This window comes from Callithrix jacchus, chromosome 20 (genome assembly GCF_049354715.1).
Source record: "Callithrix jacchus isolate 240 chromosome 20, calJac240_pri, whole genome shotgun sequence".
Taxonomy (NCBI): domain Eukaryota; kingdom Metazoa; phylum Chordata; class Mammalia; order Primates; family Cebidae; genus Callithrix; species Callithrix jacchus.
In genome coordinates, this window is record NC_133521.1 from 25784399 (window position 1) to 25810863 (window position 26465).

Here is a 26465-nt window from a genome sequence, read left to right on the forward strand (position 1 = left end):
GATTGCCTAGCCTAACTCGAGACAGACCGGAGCCGCACCACGCGCTTTCGGACAAACGCGGCGCTGCATCCAGTCCGTGGACAATGGAGAGACCGGGGCACCCGGGCGCATCCTTAAAGCTTATACCCGGGAAAGGGGCAAGGCTTGGGGCGAGAGAGCTCAGCGTAGCTCCACTTGGCAGCTGAAGAAACAGGCACCCAGGACGGAAAGAACATGCGCCCGGACACGGCGACAGGGAGAGAATGGAAAGTGCATCCTTCGCCCGGCGAGTTCGAGCAATTAGCACTTTACTTTCCCTAGAGGTGGAGGCGGGCGTCGGTGAGCAGCTGCCCATCTTCGGACCGCTCAACCCGGCACTGCTCACGTGCTCCTCCCCCGGAAGCGGTAAGAGAATCAGGCGCCGGGGCGGGAGGGAGAATGTTGCTCCTCGGGCCCCGCCTCCCGATAAGCCTGGAATGTCAAATATTTGTTCGTGGGGCGGGGCGCGGCCGCAAGTAAGGCCCCTCCCCTTCCCGTCCGGGAGCGCGCCTGCGCCTGGCGGAGGCGGTGCTTCCTCATGCCGCGCCCTTCCAACCAACTCTCCTAAACCCGCGGCCGTAACCGCCGTATTCCTAAAGCTCACTAGAAGCCCATTGCTTCTTCCTTGTCTCCTGTCTGTGTTCCACTCCTACAGTACAGGGTCCGGGCGGTACTCGGTCTCCTTCTTGTCCCTCCTGGCGACCTCATCTGTGCAACTTCTAGGCCCTTTTACCTCTTCAGCGTGGGTCTCGACGCCTGCTCTTCCCTGTAGCCTCCCTCGCGAGGTGACGGCACCATTGTGGCATCTCTGGCCGTCCTGAGCGCATTCCCACGGAAGACGCGCTTATGCGTGCCCAGGTCGCCGCTGGGTGGTGAACCTGAGGCACGTGCTGGTAACAGTGCGGCTCCCCTAAACCCCCGGGCGCCCATCCGGCCGCCCCCATAACAAGACGATTCCTGTCTCTTGGATTATTTTTAATTTTTATTTTTAAAATTTTTTATTTATTTGAGACGGAGTTTTGCTCTTCTTGCCCAGGCTAGAGTACAATGGAGCAATCTCGGCTCACTGCAACCTTCGCTTCCCAGATTCAAGCAATTCTCCTGCCTCATCCTCCCAAGTAGCTGGTATTACAGGTGTGTACCACCACCCATGGCTAATTTTTTTTTTTTTTTTTTTTTTTAGTAGAGACGGAGTTTCACCATGTTGGTCAGGCTGGTCTCGAATTCCTGACCTCAGGTGATCCACCCGCCTCAGCCTCCCAAATTGCTAGGATTACAAGTGTGAGTCAACGCGCCCGGCGGATTCATTCATTCACTTATTTATTATTTTTGAGACGGGGTCTCACTCTGTCACTCAGGCTGGAGTGCAACGGCGCAATCTCTGCTCACTGCAACCTCGACATCCCCGGGGCTCAAGGGATCCTCCCACCTCAGCCTTCCAAGTAGCTGGGACCACAGGCGCGCGCCGCCACCACACCCAGCTAATTTTTGTATTTTTTGCAGAGACGTGGTTTCATCGTGTTGACCAGGCTGGTCTTGAACTACGCCCACCTCAGCCTCTTGAAGGGCTAGAATTACAGGCGGGAGACACGGGGCCAGCTCCAACCCTTGGATTCTTCTTTAACAACCAATTTCGTTTGGCGCGGGGGCGGGGGGAAGGATGGGAAGCCCGTTTCGCTGAGATCCCTTACTCATCTTCAGATGGGTCCTCCCAGATCACCCCATTATTACTAAACAATCCGCACTCCTGTCCCCCAACCGTCCCTCATTGCTTATTTCTGACCCCCAACCCTCCCAACTTAACCAACCTACAACACGATTAATTAATCGTGTATTGTCTTCCCGCCCCATCATCCGATCCTCGAATGTCACTGAATGAATGAACTGTTGTCTAAGGCTAGCTGCTTCTGCCATAGGATATTTCAGCAATGGTAAGCCTCCCTCGAGCCACAGGCCTTTGCAGTAGTGCCCTTTCCTTCCCTCCAGTCCTGCCCCTTCTCTAGTTAATCCCAGTCCTTCCTCCAGATTTTCTGCCTTCCGCAACAGCGGTCCCCTCTGTAGTTTGAGATTTCTGTTCTCTGAAAAATGTCCCCCACCACACTCCTCGCTCCCCTGGGGTTCATGAATTAATGAACAGGAGATTGGTACGGCAGAGAGGTAGGCAAGTCCCCGAAGACCCAGGCTGCCAGAGGCCAGGCTCCTTTCTCAAAAACGCGTGCCAGGTATTTGGAAGATAGGACTGGATCCGGTGGGTCCCATACTCGCGAAATTCCACCCTCACCTTGGCTCTCAAGCCTGTCTGGGCTGGACCCTTAAAGGCAGCCTGTTGCCGCGGGGACAGGAAGCCCGGGCAGTACAGGGTCGGGGCTCTTGCGGGGGACGGGGAGTGTGGCAGTTCTCTTGGAACCTCCAGGGCGTCTAGGAGTGGTGCAAAAACGCCCTCCCTCCTTCCCTTCCCGGCCAGGAAAGATCTCGCGGTGGAAGAGGATTCGACGCTGCGGAGCACCGCGGAGATCCACCCTCGACTGTCCAGACCCGTCCCCGCTCTCAACTTCCCTCCTTATCTCGCGGGCTACCCCTCTAGCCAGAGCCTTGGGCTCCACCTCACTGGTTGGGATCCCAGGCCTGTGCAGTGTCGCTGCCGAGCATCCGCCAGAGGGCGCGCTGACTCCGTTGCCAGACCCAGAGGGGGCGGGGCTGGCGCCCAAGGGCGAGCAAAGCACCAGGACAGTGGTGAAAAGGTGGTGCCTTCTATGCCCCTGTCAGGCCAGTACCCTCTGGCGATCGATCGATTGATTGATTGAGACAAAATTTTGCTCTTCTCGCCCAGACTGGAGTGCAGTGGCGCGATCTTGGTTCTCTGCAACCACCGCCTTCTGGGTTCAAGCCATTCTCCCACCTCGGCCTCCTGAGTAGCTGGGATTACAGGCACCCGCCACCACGCAAGGCTAATTTATGTATTTATTATTATTATCATTATTATTTTGAGACAGAGTTTCGCTCTTGTTGCCCAGGCTGGAGTGCAATGGCACCATCTCGGCTCATGGCAACCTCCACCTCCCAGATTCAAGCGATTCTCCTGCCTCACCCTTCCGAGTAGCTGAGATTACAGGCATACTCCACCACACCTGACTAATTTTGTATTTTTAGTATACAAAATTACATGGTCAGGCTGGTCTCCAACTCCTGACCTCAGATGATCCTCCCTCCTCAGCCTCCCAAAGTACTAGGATTACAGCCATGAACCATGGCACCTGGCCTATTTTATTTTTATTTTTATTTTGAGACAGAATCTCGTCGCCCAGGCTGGAGTGCAATGGCACGATCTTGGGTGACTGGAACCTCCACCTCCCGGGTTCAAGCGATTCTTGTGCCTCTAGCCTCCAGAGTAACTGAGATTACAGGTGTGCACCACCACCCCCTGCTAATTTTTTGTATTTTTAGTAGAGATGGGTGTTGAGAAATGTTAAGTTTATGAATATTGATGAATGCTGAGTGTATGATAGCATATATTGTTTGCTAGGAAGAACGATGGGGCAAGGAAAACCTATCCACCGCTCCCCCCGCCCAGTAGAAAATGACTTGGGGCATTCCAAAGTGGCAGGACAATATATAAATATCCTACACCTGTTAAATCCATTCTTTAAGATATCTGACCCTGCCCCTGTGGCTCCCTTGTGGAGAATACTTTTTAGTTTATTTGTGATCAGTGGTAAGCAAGCACCAGCTGCTTACTTGGCATATTTTGTTATGAGAAAACACAGAACACCTGTTAATTAATAATAATCACCTGTTCAGAGAGACTAAATAACTGGGTCAGTGTCTACTTGGGGCCTTCAGCCTGGAAAGCTGTCAGCCCCTGAGGCTTTCAGCTTGGAAGGCTGCTGGACCCCGGGATAGACCCACTTTGCTCTTCTATCTGGGTGTCTGCCTCTCATTTCCTTCAGTGACGCCTGGGTGGGGGTCTCTACAGCCAAGTTGGTACTCGGTAGACGGGGTTTTGTCATGTTGGCCAGGCTAATCTTGAACTCCTGAGCTCAGGCAATCGGCTGGCCTCAGCCTCCCAAAGTGCTGAGATTACAGGTGTGAGCCACTGCACCCGGCCTATTTTATTTTATTGAGACAGAGTTTTGCTCTATTGCCCAGGCTGGAGTGCAGTGGCATGATCTCTGTTCTGGGCCCTTTGCCTGCAGAGTTCTGTTGTGGCTGGATCAGTGTTAGGCCTCCTGTGACTGCAGGGAGAGTGGTGGCAGAGGAACGGGGGGCCTGCTGAGCCATGAGCTTTAGGGAGATTCCACCTGTCTCTGAATGGACTCAGCTTTGACCACCAAATCAGCTCGGAAAGCCCTGGTCTTAGTTTGGTTGCCTCAAGTCCTGGATTACCTGGTCCAGGTAGGGGAGCTTGGAGCTTAGGTCAGCAAGAGGGAGTGCAAAGGGCCTGGTGGCAGGAGAGGTGAAGGCTATTAGGCTATATGCTGTCCCAAGGAAGATACCACAACTGGTGTGGCTCTTCAGTCTCTGGATTTATTCTGTCAATGAAAAGAGTCAAACTCTGTAAAATATCTGGATACTATTTTTTTTTAGGTGGAGTCTTGCTCTGTTTCCCAGGTTGGAGTGCAGTGACGCAATCTTGCTCAGTGCAACCTCTGCCTCCCAGGTTCAAGTGATTCTCTTGCTTCAGCCTCCTGAGTAGCTGAGACTACAGGTGCCTGCCACCATGCCCAGCTAATTTTTCTGTTTTTGTAGAGATGGGTTTTGCCATGTTGGACTGGCTGGTCTTCAACTCCTGACATCAGGTGATCCACCCTCCTTGGCCTCCCAAAGTGCTGGGATTACAGGCATGTCTCTAAGCTGCCCTTAGATATAATAAATGACAAATATTTCCTATTCAGACCTTTAAAAGGTGCTAGACTCTTAATCTCTTCAGGATTGGGAGGACCTGGAAGAAAAAGATCTAGCTATGTTAATAGAGATTCTTTACAGTTACAAAATTTCCCCCACAAAAGACAGTTTGTTTTGTTTTGTTTTTTGACAGAGTCTTGCTCTGTCGCCCAGGCAGGAGTGCTGTGGCATAATCTCTGCTCACCACAACCTCTGCCTCCTGGGTTCAAGCGATTCTCCTGCCTCAGCATCCAGAGTAGCTGGTATTACAGGTGTGTGACACCATGCCTTGCTAATTTGTTGTATTTTTAGTAGAGGTGGGGTTCCATCATGTTGGCCAGGTTGGTCTCTAACTCCTAACCTCATGAATCCATCTGCCTCAGCCTCCCAAAGTGCTGGGATTACAGGCGTGAGTCACTGGGCCCATACAAAAATTAGCTGGGCGTGGTGGCAGACACCTGTAATCCCAGCTACTCGGGTGGCTGAGGCAGAAGAATCGCCTGAACCTGGGAGGCAGAGGTTGCAGTGAGCCGAGATCGTGCCACTGCACCTCCCGCCTGGACGACAGAGCAAGACTCCATCTCAAAAAAAAAAAAAATGGTGTTAGCCTGTCATGTGGAGAACAACCCACAGGAACGTGGGTGTGCATTGGGACATCAGTGACGAGGCTGTTGTGGGAATAGGGTAGTGTAGTTTGGGGAGGGTAGAGCCGGCAAGCCCTTATGACCACCTGAGTTGTGGTTCTGAGAAGCGTGGAGGCATCCAGAGCTCAGGATGATGCCAGGTCTGCAGACTGGGGATTGGGTGGATGGCAGAGTCACAACGAAAAGGGAGGACCCTCACCTTCTGACCGTTCTCCACAGTGCCAGCATTGGACATTGCTGACTGGGCCTTGCCATCCTGCCCCTAATGGCTCTGGTTCCTAACAAGTGTAAGGCCTGTGGGAGTGAAGCACCAGGCAACCCCTCTTGAGGACAGGGCTACCCTTCCAGGGGCCCATAGTCACCTGATGCTGCGGGGCTGGCAAGATGTTTAGACTGTGGCCAGACTCCAGGGTGGCCCTGGTCCTCTTGATCCCTCCCTTCCCCCACTTAACCTTTGACTGGATTCCTGCCCTTCCCTAGGCCTGCAGAAGCGTCTCTATGGTCTCCCTCACTGGGTTTTCACCAGATGGGGCTTCAGCAACCTTCTGTTGGGACACGGGTGAAGGTGGGGGAAGTAGGGGATTTGGGAGTGGGAGTCCTGAGCCAGGGCCTTAGGGGCAGATGGCTGGACCTTAAGAGAGGGTGGGGCTGTGCATGGTGGTACACACCTGTAATCTCAGCACTTTGGGAGGCTGGGCAGGTGAATCACTTAAGGCCAGTAGTTCAAGACTGGCCTGGGCAACATAGTGAGACGCCAACACTACAAAAAATTTAAAAACCTAGCTGAGCGTGTGGGTGTACACCTGTAGTCCCAGCTACTCAGGAGGCTCGGGTTGGAAGGATTGCTTGAGCCCGAAAGGTCAAGTCTGCAATGAGCCGTGATGGAGCCACTGCACTTCATGCTTGGGTGACAGAGAGACTCTGTCTCAAAAAAAAAAAAAAAAAAGAAAGAAAGAAAAAGAAAAAGGGAGTGGTGGTAGGTAGCCCAGTCACCAACATATTTCACTATAAGAACTCGAGGAGGGCAGGGCAATATAGTGGCTTCATAGCCTCCTGCCCCTTCCTTCATTCTTCTTGGCTGCTTACCAAGAAGAATGAAGGAAGGGGCAGGAGGACAAAGGTCTTGGGCAGGTGGGATGACCAGGGTGCAGATGCCCCTTCGAAGGGGTTGTGTGTGGAGGATCAAGACCTCTATTTCCCAAGCACTCTGGTCCCTCTATCCCACAGTGACCTATGGTGCCAGCAGATAACCGGCTGTCAGGTCTTTGCCCATTCTGTTCGCCCCTGCTTCCTGGTGCAGGGAGTCCATGTCCTCTCTGGTTCCTCAGATTTGCTTGAGCGGAGAGGAGCACGAACTCCTGATGACTCTTCTGCTCTACAGGGGAACTTGCAGATGGCCCATGGCGCAAGGTCGAGGCACAAACCCACTCCCACCCCTGCGCCCGCCCGCGACTGGCGGGGTGACGCTGCACTCCGCCCTTAAAACGAACAGTTTAACCTCCTTCTTGGGAACTGAACGTGCTGACCTGGTCTCTCCTGGTTCCCCCGCATCTGTACCCCGGGCAGACAGTTACAAGGGCCGACTGGCCGAACCCAGGTGCCCTCGGAGCAGGGTGTGCTAAGAATTGGTGTAGGGGTTGCACAAAGGCCCTGGTCAGCTCCTGGTCACATGAGGCCCAAGAACTGTCCGGGTCTCACTTCCCTTCTTCTTGCTTTGACCCGGGTCGCTCAACAGCGGCTAGCGCTGCACCCTTTATCCTCTCTCGGTCTTGTCCGTTTCAGATTCTCCAGGTCAGGGAAGCGCCAGGTGAGGGCTACGCAGCGTGGATTTCGGGTACCCAGGGCTGGGTGAGGTACACAGCAGCGGCGACCTGGGTGCCCGGGTGGGCGGCTGAGAGCCCGGAGCCTGGCAGTACCTCAATCCATCGATGCGCTCGGCGCGCAGCATGGTCCAGGGCACAGGGGGTTGAGCAAGGGCGGGGCGGCGAGCTCCGACTGGGAGGGACGTATATGCCGGCGAGTCCCTATTGGCCGACCGTTTGCGGGAGGCGGGCCCTGATTGGCCCGGGGGATGAGGGGGATGCGGGCGGCGGGGTTAAGCGCGTCGCCGCCACCCCCGCCCTAGCGAGAGCCCAGACCGCTGAACCTGCACCTTGGACCTGCAGCGACCGTCGCACACCATGGGCCCCCACCTCCGCCCCTACCGTGTGCGGCTGCTCCCGGATGGCCTCCTGTTCCTCTTGCTGCTGCTAATGCTGCTCGCAGACCCCGCGCTCCCGGCCGGACGACACCCCTCGGTGGTGCTGGGTGAGGCACGGGTCTGGTGGTGGGTCGGGCTGGACGGGCTGCGGGCGGGGCTGCCTTCATGGTCTGCATCTGTTCCAGTCACAGGATGGGGTAGCGTATTTGATGTCTGTCTTGTCACAGGTGATCTAGATCTGCCGGCCCACCTTCCGCCTTGCTGGGCGTGGGTGTGGTCAGCCCCCCCCCCCCCACCTCCTGCCCTGGTAGAAAATGGGAGTGAGTGGGAGACTTACCATCTGGTTATTCATATTTCCACCTGTCCACATCATTCCCAAGCCTTGCCTCCCCTTATCCAGTTTTTTTAGCTGGAAAGACAGATGGTTGGGCCCCACTCCTGAGGGGTGGTGGGAGTGTGTAGAGTGGCCCCGAGTTGACCTCTGCATGACCTGGGCCTGGCTAGGAGGCTGTCACCCTCGACCCCTCCAGCCACATATTCTTGAAAGCATTACTGAAAGGAACCTTCTTAGGGAAAGGATTGTTCTCCTAGGGGCCATCAACTTCCATAACTTATCAGATATGTGCCACTGCCTGAGGGAAACTGAAGGGAAAGGGTTGGGACAATGGCCATGAGCCTGTGTCAGGCAACCTGCTCGTACTCTTACCCTGCCACACATGCTTGGACTAGGCTAGACTATTTTGGGTCTCGGTGACCTCCCCTGCCCACCCCACTCCTTGATCACAACCCTGGCAATTCTATATTGGCCACAGTATTTCTTTGTGGGGATGGGCAGGGATGAGACCTCTCTCTAGGGGGCCTTGAGTGCCTTATTCAGGCTGTCACTCTCATCCAGAGCTGGCGTGTCCGTGGCCAGCCAGGATTCCTGAAGGCAGAGTCATCCGAGGCATGAGTTACACAGGGAGTCTAGTGCAGTGTGATCTCCATGCTCTTTCTGCTGAGAGTACTTTAAATGAGGACGATGCAAATCACAGAAGGTTAGAGTTTGCAGGGTGGTGCCAGAAAGGCCCCCATCAGGAGTTCCTGGTCCGGAAATGCTCCAGGGGGATACCTGGCCCAGGTTCACCATGGGATTTGGGCAGACTTGGTCCCACCTTCCCCAAGCTTGCAGGATGGAAATAACAATGATCCCCAGAGAGGAAGTCTGTGTTTGGCAAGCACAGAGAATCCACAAACCCAGCACTGATGGGTGGGTGTCAAGTAAGGGTTCCTGGAGTATACAGGTGGAGCTAAAGCCAGGAGAGAGTACTGGGCAGGGGAAGAGAGATGAGCATCCTAGGCCTCCTGTGATCGAATCAGGGGAGGAGTGGACTGCACAGGCCTTGTGACTGGTTGGGTGATCTGGACTTTATCTTGAGGCCCTCAGGGAGTCCTAAGGTGGGCCTGCAGAGTTCTAAGTCTGAGGGGTGTGGCATTGGGAAGCACGTGGTCTGTGACTGGCACACAGCCATTTTGCCTGGATTATTGCTAACCACACTCATCAATACGTCAGTCTGTTTATCCTAGGTCACAGCAGAAGAGCCTCAGTCCCCACCCAGAATCACAGAGCAGCAGGAGCCCTAACCTGCCCAGCTTCTCAGGGAATGAGACTGCTGGCCTTAGCCCTGGGAGACCTCACGGTGGGCAGTGGACAAGCAGCTCCTGGGCACAGAGCAGGGATCTGACCTTGGCCATCAGAGGATCGGAATCCTCTAGGGGCGGGTCCTGAAATGGTGTAGGAAATAGAGACCAGAGATGTGATACAGAAGACCCTAGGCAAGGGGAAGGGAGCATAGGCAAGGCCATTTCCACCTCTTACAGCCTCAGTCTCCTCATCTGTTAAGTGGAAATAATAAGGCCGTCCCCTCCCAGTGTTACTGGAAGTGAAAGGCATACGGATGGCTCTTGTCCTAGTTTCAGGCACAGAGGGTCTCAGGAAGTGGCCACTGCTATTTTTAGAGGCCACACAGCCTGACCAGGGCAAGGAGCATCTGAGTAAAGCATATCTGATGACTTCCTCTTTCAGCCACTTCCCCTTTGGTAGAGACAGTGACCAGGGTCTCTGCCCACTCCTTGCCCAGTCCTCAGGCATATCATCCAGAGGCTGTTGTGATGGGGACTCCCTGCCTCTGTACCCACACCATGAAGGGAAGTGAAGGCAGATGCCACCCCTGCCTCCCATGGCACCCTGAAGACACTGGGACGGTGCTCAGGGAGGGCACACACTATGCAGGACTGTATATTTATAGTCAGTGCCCAGTGAATGTCCAGGAGAGCCAAGCACTGGTTTTTTACTCGATGATCACGGATCCCAAATGGGGCTGTGTTTGGGAAGTGGCGAGATCATGGCATGTAGGGGCAGGTCAGGCCCGAAAGGTCACTGGGAGTAATAAGACTGTGAAGGGCTTCGAAGCAGTGGGGAGGGACTTGGGTGTCACCAGGGCCCCAGAGTTCTGAGTGGACTGATCAGGCTGGCTGAGATGGAGAGGAGTCACCCTAGGGCCTGGACTGTGGCGAGAATGGCTCTGGTTCAGGGTGGCTGTCTCCAACACGGGCTCCCAGCCATGCCAGGGCCCTCCAGATGATCTGCTCTCCGGAACCTTACTGGACTCTGGCCTTGAGTAAGACTTGGGCCCTTGGTAGGTCGGCAGGTGCTGATGTAAGCTTCTCTCAGCTGTGTTTTTGTTCATTTCCCTCCTACAAGCCTGTCCTGGATACTTTCTCCTATTGAATTTTGGCTAAGTGATCCAGGGGTCTGTTCTGTTTCCTTCTCCCTCTCTCAGGGAGAATGGGGCCCTGTCTTCTTTGTAGCCTGGGATAGCTATGGGTGGAAGACTTTTGGGTTCAAGCCTCCAGGGTATATATCTTTTTTTTTTCTTTGAGCCCGGGTTTTATCCTGTCATCCAGGCTAGAGTGCAATGGATGGCACAATCTTGGCTCACTGCAACCTCCACCTCCAGGGTTCAAGCAATTCTTCTGTCTCAGGCCTCCCGAGTAGTAGCTGGGATTATGGGCGTGTGCCTCTATGCCCAGGTAACTTTTTGTATTTTTAGTAGAGATGGGGTTTTACCATGTTGGCCAGGCTGGTCTTGAACTACTGACCTCAAGTGATACACCCGCCTCGGCCTCCCAAAGTGCTGGGATTACAGGCATGAGCCACCACACCTGGCCTCGAGGGTATATATCTAATGACAGGGCCTTGGCCAAACTTTGGAGGTTCTGGAATGTAAAGGGGTCTGCAAGCTGCTCCTCCCAGGCAGAGCTTCCATCTGGGTCCGTTAACCATAGAAACTGTGTAGAGGTGTGTCTGTGCTTGTTGGGGGTGATTCAGACTAAGATCTCATTTAACAGATATGGAAACTGAGGCCTAGCATGGGGAGTGACTTCACCCTGAACCCCCTTCCAATAATCTGAATGGCCCAGGAGGATGTTCCAGTGAACCTACCTACTTACTTTATCTGGAGATAAAAAGACTTACTCTATCTGGAGTTGGAGACAAATGTTAGGGCCTTTCCTCAAACATGTCAGGCCTCTCCCTAGCCCCCACGGGCATCTCTGCACCACACTGCAGTAGCAGCTTTTCTACACAAAGATGGCTCCCTGGTTTTTGAGTCAAGGTCCCTGTTCTCTGAATTTCCTGCCCCCAGCACTGTGCTTTAATTTGAGTTGTGGAACTGCAGAGGTCTGCCATAGTATTTGTGGCTCTTCAGGGGTCCTGCTGCAGAGATCGAAGTTCTTGGGAGTCTCAAACCTGCTAGACTGAGGGCTCACTCATGTCCTGTGCTCCCCTGCAGTCCCTGGTGATTTGGGCAACCAACTGGAAGCCAAGTTGGACAAGCCAACAGTGGTGCACTACCTCTGTTCCAAGAAGACCGAAAGCTACTTCACAATCTGGCTGAACCTGGAACTGCTGCTGCCTGTCATCATTGACTGCTGGATTGACAATATCAGGTGGGGGCTGGGGCACACAGGGGGTGCTGCTCACCAACGGTGCCTGAGAGGCCTCCAGAGCCTGTTTCTTCTGTCCTCATCTCAAGAGGTCATTGACCTCTCTCCTTCCTCGGTCTGATCTGGTCTAGTCTGGTCAGTACCACCTCTGCACTCCAAGCAGAACTAACTTTCCCTTCCTGCTGCCCTTGTTCTCTACTCTTCAGCCCTGGCCTCTCATGTTTGCACACAATTTTTTTTTTTTTTTTTTTGAGATGGAGTCTCACTGTCACTCAGACATCTCAGCTTACTGCAACCTCTGCCTTCCAAGTTCAAGCCTCTCGAGTAGCTGGGACTATAGGTACCCACCACCATGCCTGGCTAATTTTTGTATTTTTAGTGAAGATGGTGTTTCACCATGTTAGCCATGCTGGTCTTGAACTCCTGAGCTCAAGTAGTCTGCCCACCTCAGCCTCCCAAAGTGCTGGAATTATAGGCATGAGCCACCATGCCTGCCTACACACAATTTCTGTGCCCCAGTCTCTATTCAGAGCCTCGGCATGGCCCCCACCCCTTTCCTTTCCTGTGGCTCGGCCTCCCCTGCCTCTCCAGCTGCTTGTTCTTCTTGGGACATGCCATGGTTTTGCACCTGCTGTTCTTTTGGCCTGGAATCTACTTCTACACCCTTTGCCCGATAAATGTGCTCCCATTCACCCTTTAAAACACGACCCTAAGCCAGGCACAGTGGCTTAGGGTCGTGTTTTAAAGGGTGAATGGGAGCACATTTATAGCACTTCCTGAAGTGCTATAATCCCAGCACTTCAGGAAGTTGAGGCAGGCAGATCGCCTGGGCTCAGGAGTTCAAGATGAGCCTGGGCAACATGGTGAAACACCCTCTCTACCAAAAAAAAAAAAAAAAAATTAGACAGGCATGGTGGCATGCGCCTATAGTCCCAGCTACTTGGGAGGCTAAGGCAGGAGAATCCGTTGAGCCAGGGAGGCTAAGGCAGGAGAATCGGTTGAGCCAGGGAGGCAGAGGTTGCAGTAAGCAGAGATTGCACCACTGTACTCCAGCCTGGGCGGCAGAGCAAGACCCTGTGTCAAAACAACAACAACAACAAATCAAAAACCTGGTCCTTCTGTGACATCTTCCTTTTTTTTTTTTTTTTGAGATTGAGTTTTGCTCTTGTTGCCCAGGCTGGAGTGCAATGGTATAATCTCGGCTCACCACAACCTCCACCTCCCTGGGTCAAGTGACTCTCCTGCCTCAGCCTCCTGAGTAGCTGGGATTACAGGCACATGCACCACCACACCCAGCTAATTTTGGATTTTTTTTTGTTTTTAGTAGAGACAGGGTTTCTCTATGTTGGTCAGGCTGGTCTTGAACTCCCGACCTCAGGTGATACACCGCCTTGGCCTCCCAAAGTGCTGGGATTACGGGCATGAGCCACTGTGCCCAGCTGACATCTCCCTTTTGACTCTCCAGAGAGGTTCACCTCTCCTTCTACCAAGCCCCATGCTTGTTTCTTCTAAACCTCATCACCTGTCCAAATTTCTCTCTGGGGATGTTTCCCCAAATTGCACAGGCACTGTACATTTTATATGCTTTCTTTCACCTATCTTACAGCAACCCCATTATGAAATAGGTGCTGTTTTATTTCCTTTTTTTCCCCCCCACCAGTGTTATTTGCCAACAGGTGGTTTTTAAACCTCCTTTACAGCTGGGAAATCTGGAAGCTCAACAAGGTTACAAAATTCCCTGTGCTCACTCAGTTAATAAATATTAGAATCAGAATTCAAACCCAGAATGTGTGGCTCTGCGCTGAGGTTCCCTCTCAGGTTGAGCTCTGAGTAGGGAGGGAATGTATCTCTGTTTTATCTCTATAGCAGTAGGACCAGAAACATAGTTGGTGCCCGATAAATGTCTAAGTTGAATGGAGTCTCCCAAATTAAAAGTTTTTCCCAGATGGGTGTGAGGGCTCATGCCTGTAATCCCAGGACTTTGGGAGGCCAAGATGGGCAGATCACTTGAGGTCAGGAGTTCAAGACCAGCCTGGCCAACACGGTGAAACTCCGTCTCTACTAAAAATACAAAAATTAAGGCTGGGCACAGTGGCTCACGCCTGTAATCCCAGCACTTTGGGAGGCTGAGGCAGGTGGATCATGAGATTAGGAGTTTGAAACCAGCCTGGCCAACATAGCAAAACCCCATCTCTACTAAAAATACAAAAAATTAGCCAGGCATGGTGGAGGGTGCCTGTAATCCCAGCTACTCGGGAGCCTGAAGCAAGATAATCCTTGAACCCAGGAGATAGAGGTTGCAGTGAGCCAAGATTGAGCCATTGCACTTCAGCCCTGGTGACCGTGGGAGACTTAGTCTCAAAAAAAAAAACAACAAAAAACAAAAAAAAAGCCAGGCATGGTGGCACACACCTGTAATCCCAACTACTTGGGAGGCTGAGACAGGAGAATTACCTGAACTTGGGAGGCAGAGGTTGCAGTGAGCAGAGATTGAGCCACTGCACTTTAGCCTGGGCAACAGAGCAAGACTGTATCTCAAGGCCAGGTGCGGTGGCTCACGCCTATAATCCCAGCACTTTGGGAGGCCGAGGCGGGTGGATCACGAGGTCAAGAGATCGAGACCATCCTGGTCAACAAGGTGAAACCCCGTCTCTACAAAAATACAAAAATTAGCTGGGCATGGTGGTGGTGCACACCTGTAGTCCCAGCTACTCGGGAGGCTGAGGCAGGAGAATTGCTTGAACCCAGAAGGCAGAGGTTGCGGTGAGCCAAGATCGTGCCACTGCACTCCAGCCTGGGTAACAGGAGTGAAACTTCATCTCAAAAAAAAAAAAAAAAAAAAGTTTTTCCCAGAGACTAGCTAGCTGCTCCTCCAGCCGCCCTGGCCTGCCAGCTGTTTTGATGCCCATTTTGCTGACTCCTTCCTCCTCTGTGTGTTCTATGATCAGGGTTATTTCTGGGCTGTTGATGTGCATTTCTATTTTTGTACTGGAGACATGGCCTCAGGTGCTGCGAGTTGGAGCTGCCAGCTGATAGCAAGGGGGGCCTGTCTGCCTTCACTGCTTCTCTGACCCCTTTAGATTTTCCCCCAATGCAGAACAGCTTTGACTTTCCAGAACAGTTTTCTGCTTTTGTTGTGTGGCTGTTGAGATAATCTACAAATTGCCCTGGAGAGAATGGGCTCTCAGGAGCTGTTATCTGGGTCATTTGTGGGGATCCTGTCAGCTTCCTGTGGCTGATATCTAAGGGGACAAGTGGGACTTGGGACCACTGGAAGCTCCAGGTTCCTGTGTTTTGGGGCGCACATTTGCCTCTAGGTATGAGGGAGGCCAGAGCAAGTTCCTAGCCTGGCACAAAGGCTTTTCTTCAGTATGAGGTATCTCCCTGGCCCTCGCTCTGTTCCCATCATTTCTTCAGGCCCTGACGACTCTCTTCCCACAGGAGATGGTACAGCAGCCATGTACTGAGCCCTGAGGTGGGGTCTGTCTTGTCTGGTTCTGTTTGGCACTGCAGCTACAGAAACTATGAGATAACGTGTGGTGTTACAAGCTACTGGGTCTGTGGTACTGTATTACACAGTTCTAGAAAACTAATAGGCTGGGTGCTGTGGCTCACACCTGTAATCCCAGCACTTTGGGAGGCTGAGGAAGGAGGATCACTTGAGCCCAGGAGTTTGAGACCAGTATGAAACAATATAGTGTGACCCTGTCCCTACAAAATAAACAAACAAATAAATTAATTAGCCAGGCATGGTGGTGCCCGCCTAGCTATTCAGGAGGCTGAGGTAAGAGGATCACTTGCACCCAGGAAGTTATGTCTACAGTGAGCAGTGATTCCCCCACTGCATTGCAGCCTGAGCAACAGAGTAAGAACCTGTCTCAAAATAAAAAATAAGAAAGAAACTAAGAAAGGGCTGTTAGGGATCTCAACTAAGTAGCTGGGGTCCATGTCCTATGTCATGGCACTTAGGAATTTGCTGGGTAAACCCTGGGCCTTGTTGCAGTCTGGCAGGTGATACAGCCCTGGGGTACTAGGCAGCTCATAGGAACATGGTTCATTCCCTTCCTCCATGGAGGATGCATTTGGAGGTTGGCTGGCGGCTGTGTCCAATGCCCAGAGGAAGTGGGACCCAACTCTGCCTACCTGGGGCCACACAAGGCCTTCCTCCTGTCTCTCCCCACCAGCTCCCACCATTTCCCTGGGCCTTGACCCCTCTCCTACCTGCCCATCCACCCATACAGCAGCCCTGGGGCATGCTGCCTGTCGTGTTTTTTTTTTTTGAGACAGAGTTTCGCTTTTGTTGCCCAGGCTGGAGCGCAGTGGCATGATCTTGGCTCACTGCAACCTCCGCCTCCCAGGCTCAAGCAATTCTCCTGCCTCAGCCTCCCAAGTAGCTGGGATTACAGGTGCCCACTACCACGCCTGGCTAATTTTTGTGTTTTTAGTAGAGACAGGGTTTCATCTGTCTGTACTAATCAGCCCTGTAGCATTCCTCCAGGGACCACTCCTGATCTCAGATAATCTGCCTGCCTCAGCCTCCCAAAGTGCTGAGATTATAGGCATGAGCCACCGTGCCTTTTTTTTTTTTTTTTTCTTTTTTTTGAGATGGAGTCTTGCTTTGCTGCCCAGGCTAGCATGATCACAGCTCATTGTGGCCTCAACCTCCCAGGTACAAGTCATCCTCCTGCCTCAGCCTTCTAAGTAGCTGGGACCACAGGCCTGCACCACCATGCCCAGAAAATTTTTGATGTTTAGTAGCAACAAAGCTTCACTGTATTGCCCAGGCTGTCCTTGAACTCCTAGCCTCAAGCATCCTTCCCACCTTGGCCTTGCAGTGTTGTAACTACAGGTGTCAGCCACTGTGCCCAGCCCCTTTCTGGTTCTGTTGTGTGCTGCACTAACGATTTCCTTTGCTTGGAATATGCTGGGTGGCAGGAGCTGGATTCAAGGAGATGGAGCGATGGGAACCTGAAAGAGGGTAGACTGCCTCTTGGGGTCCAGTGTGAAGTTCACAGCAGAACCAGGTCTGGCACTTCCTTCTCCCAACCAGGTCCAAGACTCTTATTCTAGGGTAGGGTCACAGGGTATAAGGGAGTGTTGCTTTGACAGGGGTCCTGGGGTCAGTCTTGAGAGTAACTATGGCTTGGTGGGGTCCTGATTTGGACGTAATTACTCTGTGCTTTTTTATTTTTTGAGACAGAGTTTTGGTCTTGTTGCCAAAGTGGAATGCAATGGCTTGATCTCAGCTCACTGCAACCTCTGCCTCCCAGATTCAAGTGATTCTCCTGCCTCAGTCTCCCATGCAGCTGGGATTACAGGCATGCACCACCACACCCAGCTAATTTTTTTTTAAGATAGAGTCTCACTCTGTCACCCAGGCTCAAGTGCAGTGGCGCAATCTCGGCTCACTGCAACCTCCACCTCCTGGGTTTAAGCAGTTCTCTGCCTCAGCCTCCTGGGTAGCTGGGATTACAAGCACCTGCTACCACGCCCAGCTATTTTTTAAAAATATTTTTAGTAGAGATAGGGTTTTACCATCTTGGCCAGGCTGGTCTTGAACTCCTGACCTCGTTATCCACCCGCCTCAGCTTCCCAAAGTGCTGGAATTATAGGCATGAGCCACAGCACCCAGCCCTGGCACCTGGCTAATTTTGTATTTTTAGTTGAGATGGGGTTTCGTCATGTTGGATGAGGCTTGTCTCAAACTGCTGACCTCAGGTGATCTGCCTGCCTCAGCCTCCCAAAGTGCTGGGATTATAGGCATGAGCCACCGTGCTCAGGCAATTTTTGTATTTTTAGTAGAGACGGGGTTTCACTACGTTGGCCAGGCCTGTCTCAAACTCCTGACCTCAGGTGATCCGCCTGCCTTGGCCTCCCAAAGTGCTGGGATTACAGGTGATCTGTGCTTTATAAACCTGCTTTGTTACTTTCTGGTCTCTCCTATCCATCTGACCAAACCCGGGTGTGGGAAGGAAGTATGACTTAGGACACAATGCAGTGTCGGGACACACCAACTCAGTGTCACCTCTGGGTCACTGGCTCAATATCCTCTCTTGACAGGCTGGTTTACAACAAAACATCCAGGGCCACCCAGTTTCCTGATGGTGTGGATGTACGTGTCCCTGGCTTTGGGAAGACCTTCTCACTGGAGTTCCTGGACCCCAGCAAAAGCAGTGTGGGTATGTGGGCCTTACTCAAGGCCTCCGGGAGCTGGGGTGGGGATTCTGCTGGAATGGAACTGGAGCTGGAGCTGGAGAAACTCTGCTGTTTGTAGGGACAGCCTGTGAGCTGTCTCTGATCAGTGTGGGCACAGAGCCCTATATTATTCCTCCAGGGACTCACTAGCTGTCACAGTCTCTGTGCTGGGCGTAGTGAGGTGGCTGGCACTAGCTGTATCTTTTTTATCCTCTATATTTCTGTCTGCAGGTTCCTATTTCCACACCATGGTGGAGAGCCTTGTGGGCTGGGGCTACACACGGGGTGAGGATGTCCGAGGAGCCCCCTATGACTGGCGCCGAGCCCCAAGTAAGCAGGCACTCTCATTCTCTCCCTGAAGTCTCAGAAGGTAGGGGCGAGGTGATCTTGGCCACCACAGGCCTTGGGCTCTCCCCTTGTCCTTGGCTGTTCCCTGTCCCTGGGCCTCTGGCATCCAGTCCAATGGTCATAGCCAACACCCTTGGTCAGTCTTGTCCTGTCCTCCATTTTCCACCCCAGGACCTCTGGACCTCTGAGCCCTAGGGAGATATATAAGGCTTCCTCTCTTCATGGAAGGCAGGGGGACCCAGATCACTCTGTTTGAATGTGAGCACCCTCCCTTCCCTTCTAGTCTTGGGTCTGGCCTGAGAAAAGGTCAGTGGTTTGGGCTCCAGGACCATATCCACCTGACCCCTGCCTGGCTCTGGCCTGCAGATGAAAACGGGCCCTACTTCCTGGCCCTCCGCGAGATGATCGAGGAGATGTACCAGCTGTATGGGGGCCCCGTGGTGCTGGTTGCCCACAGTATGGGCAACATGTACACGCTCTACTTTCTGCAGCGGCAGCCGCAGGCCTGGAAGGACAAGTATATTCGGGCCTTCGTGGCACTGGGTGCACCCTGGGGGGGTGTGGCCAAGACCCTGCGCGTCCTGGCTTCAGGTAAGACCCTACCTGGCCCATTGTGGGGGGCTAGTGCCAGGAATTCTGCCCTTTCTTCCAAGTTATCCTCCTGGGCCAGCATGCCTCATGTCTGTCCCACGGTGTGTGAGGTCTATGCAAATCTACCCCTAAAGGTTGGAGGAAGAAAGGCCGGCCATGGTGTCTCACGCCTGTAATCCTAGCACTTTGGGAGGCTGAGGCAGGCGGATGATGAAGTCAGGATATCAAGACCATCCTGGCTAACACCGTGAAACCCGTCTCTACTAAAAATACAAAAAAACTAGCTGGGCATGGTGGCATACGCCTGTAGTCCCAGCTTCTTGGGAGGCTGAGGCAGAAGAATCTCCTGAACCCAGGAGGCGGAGTGTGCAGTGAGCCAAGATTACACCACTGCACTCCAGCCTGGGTGACAGAGTGAGACTCTGTCTCAAAAAAAAAAAAAAAGTTCAAGAAAGAGGCTTACAAACCTAGTTTCTCAGAGAAAAACATTTAATAGGACATATGAATAGAAGCCACATTGTGTCTCAGGTGGTGGCAAGATAAGATGGTAGATCCCCACACCATTAGCCCCCAGACCTAGGGCTTATATTCTGTAGGGAAAGGTTGACTCTGGTGGGATGTGTTGGACATTGAAGGATGATAACACAGAGGCTGTTTTCATTTATGGTAAAGTAAGTACGTGCCCTTACACAAGGAACAGAAGATAAAGTGGAAATCTTAGTGGCCTTCCTGGATCTGGGGTTAATCAGAAGCCAACATGATGGATTAGTAGCCAAGATGGAGTTGCTTTGGTCTCCACAATGTCTCTTCTCTTGGGTCAGCACTCTTTTTCTTCAGAGTGGCCTCCTTCTTCTTTTTCTTCTTCTTCCTCTTCTTCTTCCTCTTCTTCTTTTCTTCTTCTTCTTCTTCTTCTTCTTCTTTTCTTCTTCTCCTTCTTCCTTCTTCCTTCTTCCTTTTCTTCTTCTTCTTCTTCTTCTTTTCTTTTAATGGAGGTTCTCACTCTCCACCTAGGCTGAAGTACAATCTTGGCTGATTGCAGCCTCACCTGCTGGGTTCACATGATCCTCTGGCCTCAGCCTTCTGAATAGCTGGGACCACAGGCACACACCACATCTGGCTAAGTTTTGTATTTTGTATAGTGAAGAGGTTTTACCATGTTTCCCAGGCTGATCTCGAATTCCTGAACTCAAGGAGAAGAGAATCTTCTGGGGGACTAGGTATGAAAGAGAGAGAGAGAATCTAACACTACTCCTAATTTCACCCATTTAGTTGATAGCCCTTGTAATCTGTGTATGGCTTTCTCTCTCTCCCCCACTCCCCCCCACCTTTCTTTCTTTGAGTCTTGCTCTGTTGCCCAGGCTAGAGTGCAGTGGTGAGATCTTGGCTCACTGCAACCTCTGCCTCCTGGGTTCAGACGATTCTCCTGCCTCAGCCTCCCAAGTAGCTGGGATTACAAGTGTGCACCACTGTGCCCAGCTAATTTTTATATTTTTAGTAGAGATGGGGTTTCACCGTCTTGGCTAAGCTGGTCTTGCTCTCCTGACCTCATGATCTACCTGCCTCAGACTCCTGAAGTGCTGAGATTACAGATGTGAGCCATCATGCCCGGCCATCTGTTTAGGTTCTCTGTATACAGCCATGTATACAGAGTGGCATAAATGTTGGTCACACAGGTACTCGTTTGCACATACACACACACACACACACACAATACAAACATATATACATATAGTGCTCAGGCATGGTTGGCCAAATAACTTTGGGTTAAACCTTGTCCCTCCCTCTTTTTTCTTTTCTTTTTTTTTTGAGACAAGGTCTTGCTTTGTCGCTCAGGCTGGAGTGCAGTAGCATCATCTCGGCTCACTGCAACCTCCGCCTCTGGAGTTCAAGTGATTCTCCTGCCTCAGCCTCCTGAGTAGCTGGGATCGCAGGTGCCTGCCACCACATCCAGCTAATTTTTGTATTTTTAGTACAGATGGGGTTTCGCCATGTTGGCCAGGCTCTTCTTTAACTCCTTACCTCAGGTGATCCACTCACCTTGGTTTCCCAAAGTGCTGGGATTACAGGTGTGAGCTACCGCACCTGGCTATCCCTCCTTCTTACCCCCATCCTTACTTCTTCATCCCTACCTTCACCCCAGAGGAGGAAGGCTAGACCAGTTTTTTGTTTTGTTTTGTTTGAGACAGGGTCTCACTCTGCCACCCAGGCTAGAGTACAGTGAAGTGATCTCGGATTACTGCAACCTCCACTTCCCAGGTTCAAGTGATTCTCCTGCCTCAGCCTCCCAGGTAGCTGGGACCACAGGCACGTATCACCATACCCAGCTAATTTTTATATTTTTAGTAGAGACCAGGTTTCACCATGTTGACCAGGCTGGTCTCGAACTCCTGACCTCAAGTAATTTGCCTGCCTCAGCCTCCCAAAGTGGTGGGATTACAAGTGTGAGCCACTGCACACGGCCGGATTTTTTTGTATTTTTAATAGAGATGTGGTTTCACCATGCTGGTCAGGCTGGTCTTGAACTCCTGACCACAAATGATCACCCATCTTGGCGTTGGAAGTGCTGGGATTACAGGTGTGAGCCACGGCACCTGGCCCCTAGACTTGTTTTTTATTTATGAGTTGCACCTCCAACTGTGGGTAGCAAGGAGCCTCTGTGGGCAACACAGGGAGGAAAGAGGTGCAGAACTGGCTGGGCTTGCTTGCCTGGCAGTTGGGAAAGCCACCCCCTTTCTAGCTTCTGCCTTATCTTTTCATGACTGTTGCGGCTCACCAGCTGTAGCTATAGAGTAGAGCTTCCTGCTCTAGGAGGGAGCTTTACTCCCTTTGATAGGGGGAGGCTTATGGACCCTCACTTTGGGAGCTATGAGCTAGAGCTATGCCAAGCATCTTGTGAGCACAAGTCCCTGGCACTGCATGACCTGCTTGGTCAACTGGCATTGTGATTGGGTCAGGTCCAGTGACTCTGAATTGGCTGGAAGACACTCAGATTTAGTGAGGACTCATTATAGCCACCCATTCTGTCTAGCCTGGGCTTGGAGGGACAGATGTGGGCATACCCTGAGTTTAGACAGGTAGCCACAGTGGCATTTGGGCCCCAGCCCCTTTCAGAGTTTCTCTGTGAGTTCCCTTAGAGCTTTGCTTCAGAGGCTGGGAAGCTGTTCTATCTGGCCTTGGCAGTCCAGGACCGGGGGTGTGGTGTGGGGAGGTAGAAGTCCATGCACCCCTTGGGGCTTTCCTTGCCTCAGGGGTCCTACAGCCAAGCCACAGCAGGCAGAGCTGAAGCCCTACAGTCAGTCCCAGGGGCCTCCCCACGTTCAGATACAGGGTGGGGTGATGGGCGACCATGGTCCTGAACAGACCAAAGGCCCCTGTTCCCAAGTTACAGCTTATTTCCCGAGCCTCCCTGGCTGGCGGTTGTTTGTGTTGTTCACATTCCTGTGTACAGGGACTCCAACTGCATCCTCCCCTCCTCCCCTGTCTCTAGCACGCCTGGCTGCCCAGGTCAGTGCACAGGCAAGTGGGAGGGATGAGACCATGGCTGGCTGAACACTGGTCTGAGATTACGAAAAGAAAAACTGGTACAGTTTATTGTCAGGAAAGAAAAGGCAGAACATGTCATCACCTCTGGGCTGCCAGCCTGCTGACTCACTTTAGACTAGGTCAGTGCCCACAGGCCTTATCAGCACTTGGAGGAGGGTACAGTTTACAGACAAGAAAGCATCGTAAATCACCCTGTGAGTATGTGCTGCCTCACTCCCTGATGAGAAAAGCAAAAAAAAAAAACAAAACACATCTGGATGTGTGCTGCCCAGATGTACCAAAAAGAAAGGGAAACAATGAAAGCCAAGGCAAGCAACCCAGGCAACAGCACAAGACCCCCATCTGCACAAAAAGCAGAAACATTTAGCATGGTGGCATGTGCCTATAGTTCCTGTATATTCAGCAGGTTGAGGTAGGAGGTGTGCTTGAACCCAGGAGGTGTAGGTTGTAGTGAGCCAAGATTGCACCACTGCACTCCAGCCTGGGTGACAGAGCGAGACCCTGCCTCTTTTTCTTTTTTTATTTATTTTTTGTCCCAGTAATAGCTATAAGCAATTTTTTTTCTTTTTCTTTTTTTTTTTTATTTTGACCCTGCCTCAAAATAAAAAAAAAGAAAATTTGCCAGGCATGAGGCATGGTGGCACACACCTGTAGTCCCAGCTACTCAGAAGGCTGAGGCAGGAGGATTGCTTGAGCCTGGCAGGTAGACGCTTCAGTGAGCCTTGATGATGTCTGGGGAACAGAGTGAGACTCTGTCACAAAAAGAAGAAAAAACGCCAAGGCAGGGATGAGAGTTACAGTTACTACAATGATGATAACAGGGTAGAGATGCGGGGCTGTGGACTGGGCCCCTGGCTGGGGTCTGGCAGGGGCCTGGTGGTGAATATGCTGCCCAACCAGCTGGCGTTCCTAAGCACAGGCTGACTGGAGCCTTCTCCCTGTAGGAGACAACAACCGAATCCCAGTCATCGGGCCCCTGAAGATCCGGGAGCAGCAGCGGTCTGCTGTCTCCACCAGCTGGTTACTGCCCTACAACTACACCTGGTCACCTGAAAAGGTGTTCGTGCAGACACCCACCATCAACTACACGCTGCGGGACTACCGCAAGTTTTTCCAGGACATCGGCTTTGAAGATGGCTGGTTCATGCGGCAGGACACAGAGGGGCTGGTGGAAGCCTCAATGCCACCTGGTGTGCAGCTGCACTGCCTCTATGGCACTGGTGTCCCCACACCAGACTCCTTCTTCTATGAGAGCTTCCCTGACCGTGACCCTAAAATCTGCTTTGGTGACGGCGATGGTACTGTGAACTTGCAGAGTGCCCTGCAGTGCCAGGCCTGGCAGAGCCATCAGGAGCACCAGGTGTTGCTGCAGGAGCTGCCAGGCAGCGAGCACATTGAGATGCTGGCCAACGCCACCACTCTGGCCTATCTGAAACGTGTGCTCCTTGGGCCCTGACTCCTGTGCCAGGCAGGGCTGGATGGCTTGGCCATGGACCTACCCTTGGCCTCTGGGGCTTTCATGGCCCATGAGTTTCACAAAGTTTGTGACTGACCATTCAAGGCCCTGAGTCTTGAGCTGTGAAGCGTCTGCTGTGGGGAAGTGTCGTTTGTTATCCTTTGTCTGTGGCAGTGAAGGAAGAAATCAGAGTCTGGACTCAAGGGACATTGGATGGAAAGAATGCTGCTGATGGTAGAATTGCTGTGACCTCAGGACTGGCTCCGCAGGGTGGACTGGCTGGGCCCTGGTCCCAATCCCCAACTGGGGCCATGTGTTCCCCCTACCCCTATGGGCTTTTTATACTTGCCCACTGGGCCCTGGTCCCACAGCCTTCCTATGAGGGATGTTACTGTGCTGTGGTCCTGTACCCAAAGGTCCCGGGGATGGGCTTCTGGCCCATCGGGTGACCCTTCCCACACACTGGCCACAGGTAGGCCTGCCATTGGCCATGGATAGCAGAGCTGCTGGCTTCCCTGTGGCTTAGCTGGTAGCCAGCCTGACTGTGGCTTCCTGGGGCAAGCCCAGTAGCCCCTGCAGGCAGGGGCAGTTTGTTGTGATCTTCATGGTTCCCAGACCCTGGGACATTTTACTTCACTCCTACCTCCCTTACTGCCAGCAACAGTCAAGCTCTGGATTAGGCAGCAGATGTGCCCCCAGTCCTGCAGCCTGTGTCCCAGAAGCCCTGATTCCCTCAGATGTGCTGTTGGCCCTAGGACTGAAGCTACCCACCTTCATCCTAGGACTGTTGTTCCAAGGATGACAGCAGGGGTGGGAGCCATGGCCTTCTAGGCACCTGTGGAGAAAGGGAATCCAAGGAAGCAGTCAAGGCTGCTCGAAGCTTCCCTAAGCTGTACCTCTTGCTAACCCCGCCCTGCCCTAGGGACTCACACTGCCACCCTGCCCTAGGGACTCACTAGTACCCAAGTGGGTTGGCACAGGGCTGAGAAATGGTGGGACTCCTGTCACCCTGTCTAGCACCTATTCCCACCAGGCAGCTGACTGGTATTTAGTCTGCCAGGACTAGCCTAGAAACTTGAATGGGACTCTGAGAGATCCAGGGGTCCCCTGGGCCTCCCTAGGAGCTTTCTGTCTGCCCCAGGGTGCTGCATGGGTTTCCCTGTGGCAGTAGCCATGGAGAGTCAGGGCCTGTCTTCATGGCGGTAGGCTCTAAGTGGGCGACTGGCTACAGGCCAAGAGAAGGGTCCAACCTCTAGGTGGGGTTCACAAAGCCACCTTCAGGCTGGTCTGAGCTGCTCTCCCACAAGGTTTCTGTGGAGCTGGATTTTCTCTGTTGCATACATGCCTGGCATCTGTCTCTCCCTTTGTTCCTGAGTGGTGGGCCCTGCCTGGGGCTCTGAACAGGCTGTATCTGGATTTGGGCAATAAAAGTACTCTGGATGCTGTAAGGTGCCTTGGCCTATCCTCTGCTCTAAGCATAAGGGGAGGGAGGTGATGGAGATACGAGGTGGCTAGAGAGGCACGAAATTAGGGGCTGGGGCTTTACAGGAGCCTTGATGGGTTCTCTCAGCGCCAAAGCATGGTTCCTGTGCCCTTCTGTGGACTTCATCCTCCTGCCCTCTCTCCTGGAATCAAGTTCCCCTCCTGGGACTAAGAACCAGAATCTGGGCCGGGTGCGGTGGCTCACATCTATAAGCCCCGCACTTTTGGAGGCCGAGGCGGGTGGATCACGAGGTCAAGAGATCGAGACCAACCTGGTCAACGAGGGGAAACCCCGTCTCTACTAAAAATACAAAAATTAGCTGGGCATGGTGGCGCGCGCCTGTAGTCCCAGCTACTCGGGAGGCTGAGGCAGGAGAATTGCTTGAATCCAGAAGGTGGAGGTTGCAGTGAGCCAAGCTCGTGCCATTGCACTCCAGTCTGGGTAACAACAGTAAAACTCCGTCGCAAAAAAAAAAAAAAGAACCAGAATCTGAAACATTCCTGTGGCAATGGGTCCTGTCCTTCCCCTGCTCCTGCCTAGTCAGCAGACCCCGCATGCCACCCAGGAGCTGGGGGCAAGGACAGTCCTGCAGGTCACCCTGGCAAGACCCTCTTCCCAGCCTCTGTCCTCCCTCAACTTACAAGTCTCAGCATCCTTTGAACCTAGCATTCTTTTTAGGATGCCTTCTTTGCGTCTTCAGCTCATCAGCCTGCTATCTGTACCTCTGGGAGGTACAGATGAGAGAGCTCAAGGGAGGAAAAGAGACTACTAGGCTGAGACTAGTATGGACAGAGACCAAGACAGACAGAGACAAGGAAATGGATAGGGATAGGGTCTCTGTCTGAATTTTGTAGTCCAGAGCCTAGCCAGTAACGGGTTCTGTCTTCACTGAGCAACCAGGTGTGCCAGGCTTTGATACACCAGAGACCACAAGAGGGCGCTCTGAACCCTCTCACCACCACCTGTAGCCAAACCTGGAAGGACAGGGTGACCCAGAGTGGGGTAAAAATATCTGGGGTAAAAAATACGCTGGTCCAGCTGCAGCTCTGGCCTCAGTAAAAGTATGACAACATGAAAGGGAGCTTCACCCCAGGCCCTGCCCAACCTGATTCCCTGCTT

General features: G+C 52.6%; 1 protein-coding gene and 1 long non-coding RNA gene across 10 annotated transcripts in view; one reads left to right on the top strand and one right to left on the bottom strand.

Annotated features, from left to right (window-relative positions):
- Positions 1–25311, top strand: PLA2G15 (phospholipase A2 group XV). 6 transcript variants are annotated; one of them, XM_078357564.1, is made up of 13 exons: positions 549–901; positions 1055–1152; positions 1522–1949; positions 2483–2759; positions 2849–2975; positions 3309–3422; positions 7326–7396; positions 7709–7850; positions 11577–11733; positions 17791–17909; positions 18157–18255; positions 18640–18864; positions 23352–25311. In XM_078357564.1, the coding sequence occupies exons 8-13, from the start codon at positions 7724–7726 to the stop codon at positions 23861–23863; spliced, it is 1239 nt and encodes a 412-aa protein (XP_078213690.1). In that variant the 5' UTR covers positions 549–901; positions 1055–1152; positions 1522–1949; positions 2483–2759; positions 2849–2975; positions 3309–3422; positions 7326–7396; positions 7709–7723; the 3' UTR covers positions 23864–25311. The 6 variants fall into 6 exon arrangements, with proteins under 6 accessions (XP_078213688.1, XP_078213687.1, XP_035138215.2 ...); XM_078357562.1 differs by lacking the exons at positions 549–901; positions 1055–1152; positions 2849–2975; positions 3309–3422 and adding an exon at positions 1–384 and having other exon boundaries at positions 7326–7350; XM_078357561.1 differs by lacking the exons at positions 549–901; positions 1055–1152; positions 1522–1949; positions 2849–2975; positions 3309–3422 and adding an exon at positions 1–384 and having other exon boundaries at positions 7326–7350.
- The window catches only part of LOC128930321 (uncharacterized), a 9166-nt gene continuing 2408 nt past the window's right edge, over positions 19708–26465 (bottom strand). Inside the window, exons 4-5 of one of the 4 annotated variants that reach the window (XR_013530105.1) lie at positions 24635–24698; positions 19708–19876 (exon numbers count right to left, since the gene is read on the bottom strand). This is a non-coding gene — a long non-coding RNA (uncharacterized LOC128930321). Of the gene's footprint in view, positions 19877–19939; positions 20078–23001; positions 23140–23196; positions 23346–24634; positions 24699–26465 lie in introns of those variants that run through there. The other 3 variants (XR_013530107.1, XR_013530106.1, XR_008478245.2) reach the window with 3 other exon arrangements.

Excerpts from the sequence above, each read along its gene's own strand:
- PLA2G15 (XM_078357561.1), top strand. The coding sequence starts at position 243 with ATGGAAAGTGCATCCTTCGCCCGGCGAGTTCGAGCAATTAGCACTTTA. Across the intron at positions 11,734-17,790 it reads TGCTGGATTGACAATATCAG|GCTGGTTTACAACAAAACAT; the intron begins GTGGGGGCTGGG and ends CTCTCTTGACAG. Across the intron at positions 17,910-18,156 it reads CCCCAGCAAAAGCAGTGTGG|GTTCCTATTTCCACACCATG; the intron begins GTATGTGGGCCT and ends TTCTGTCTGCAG.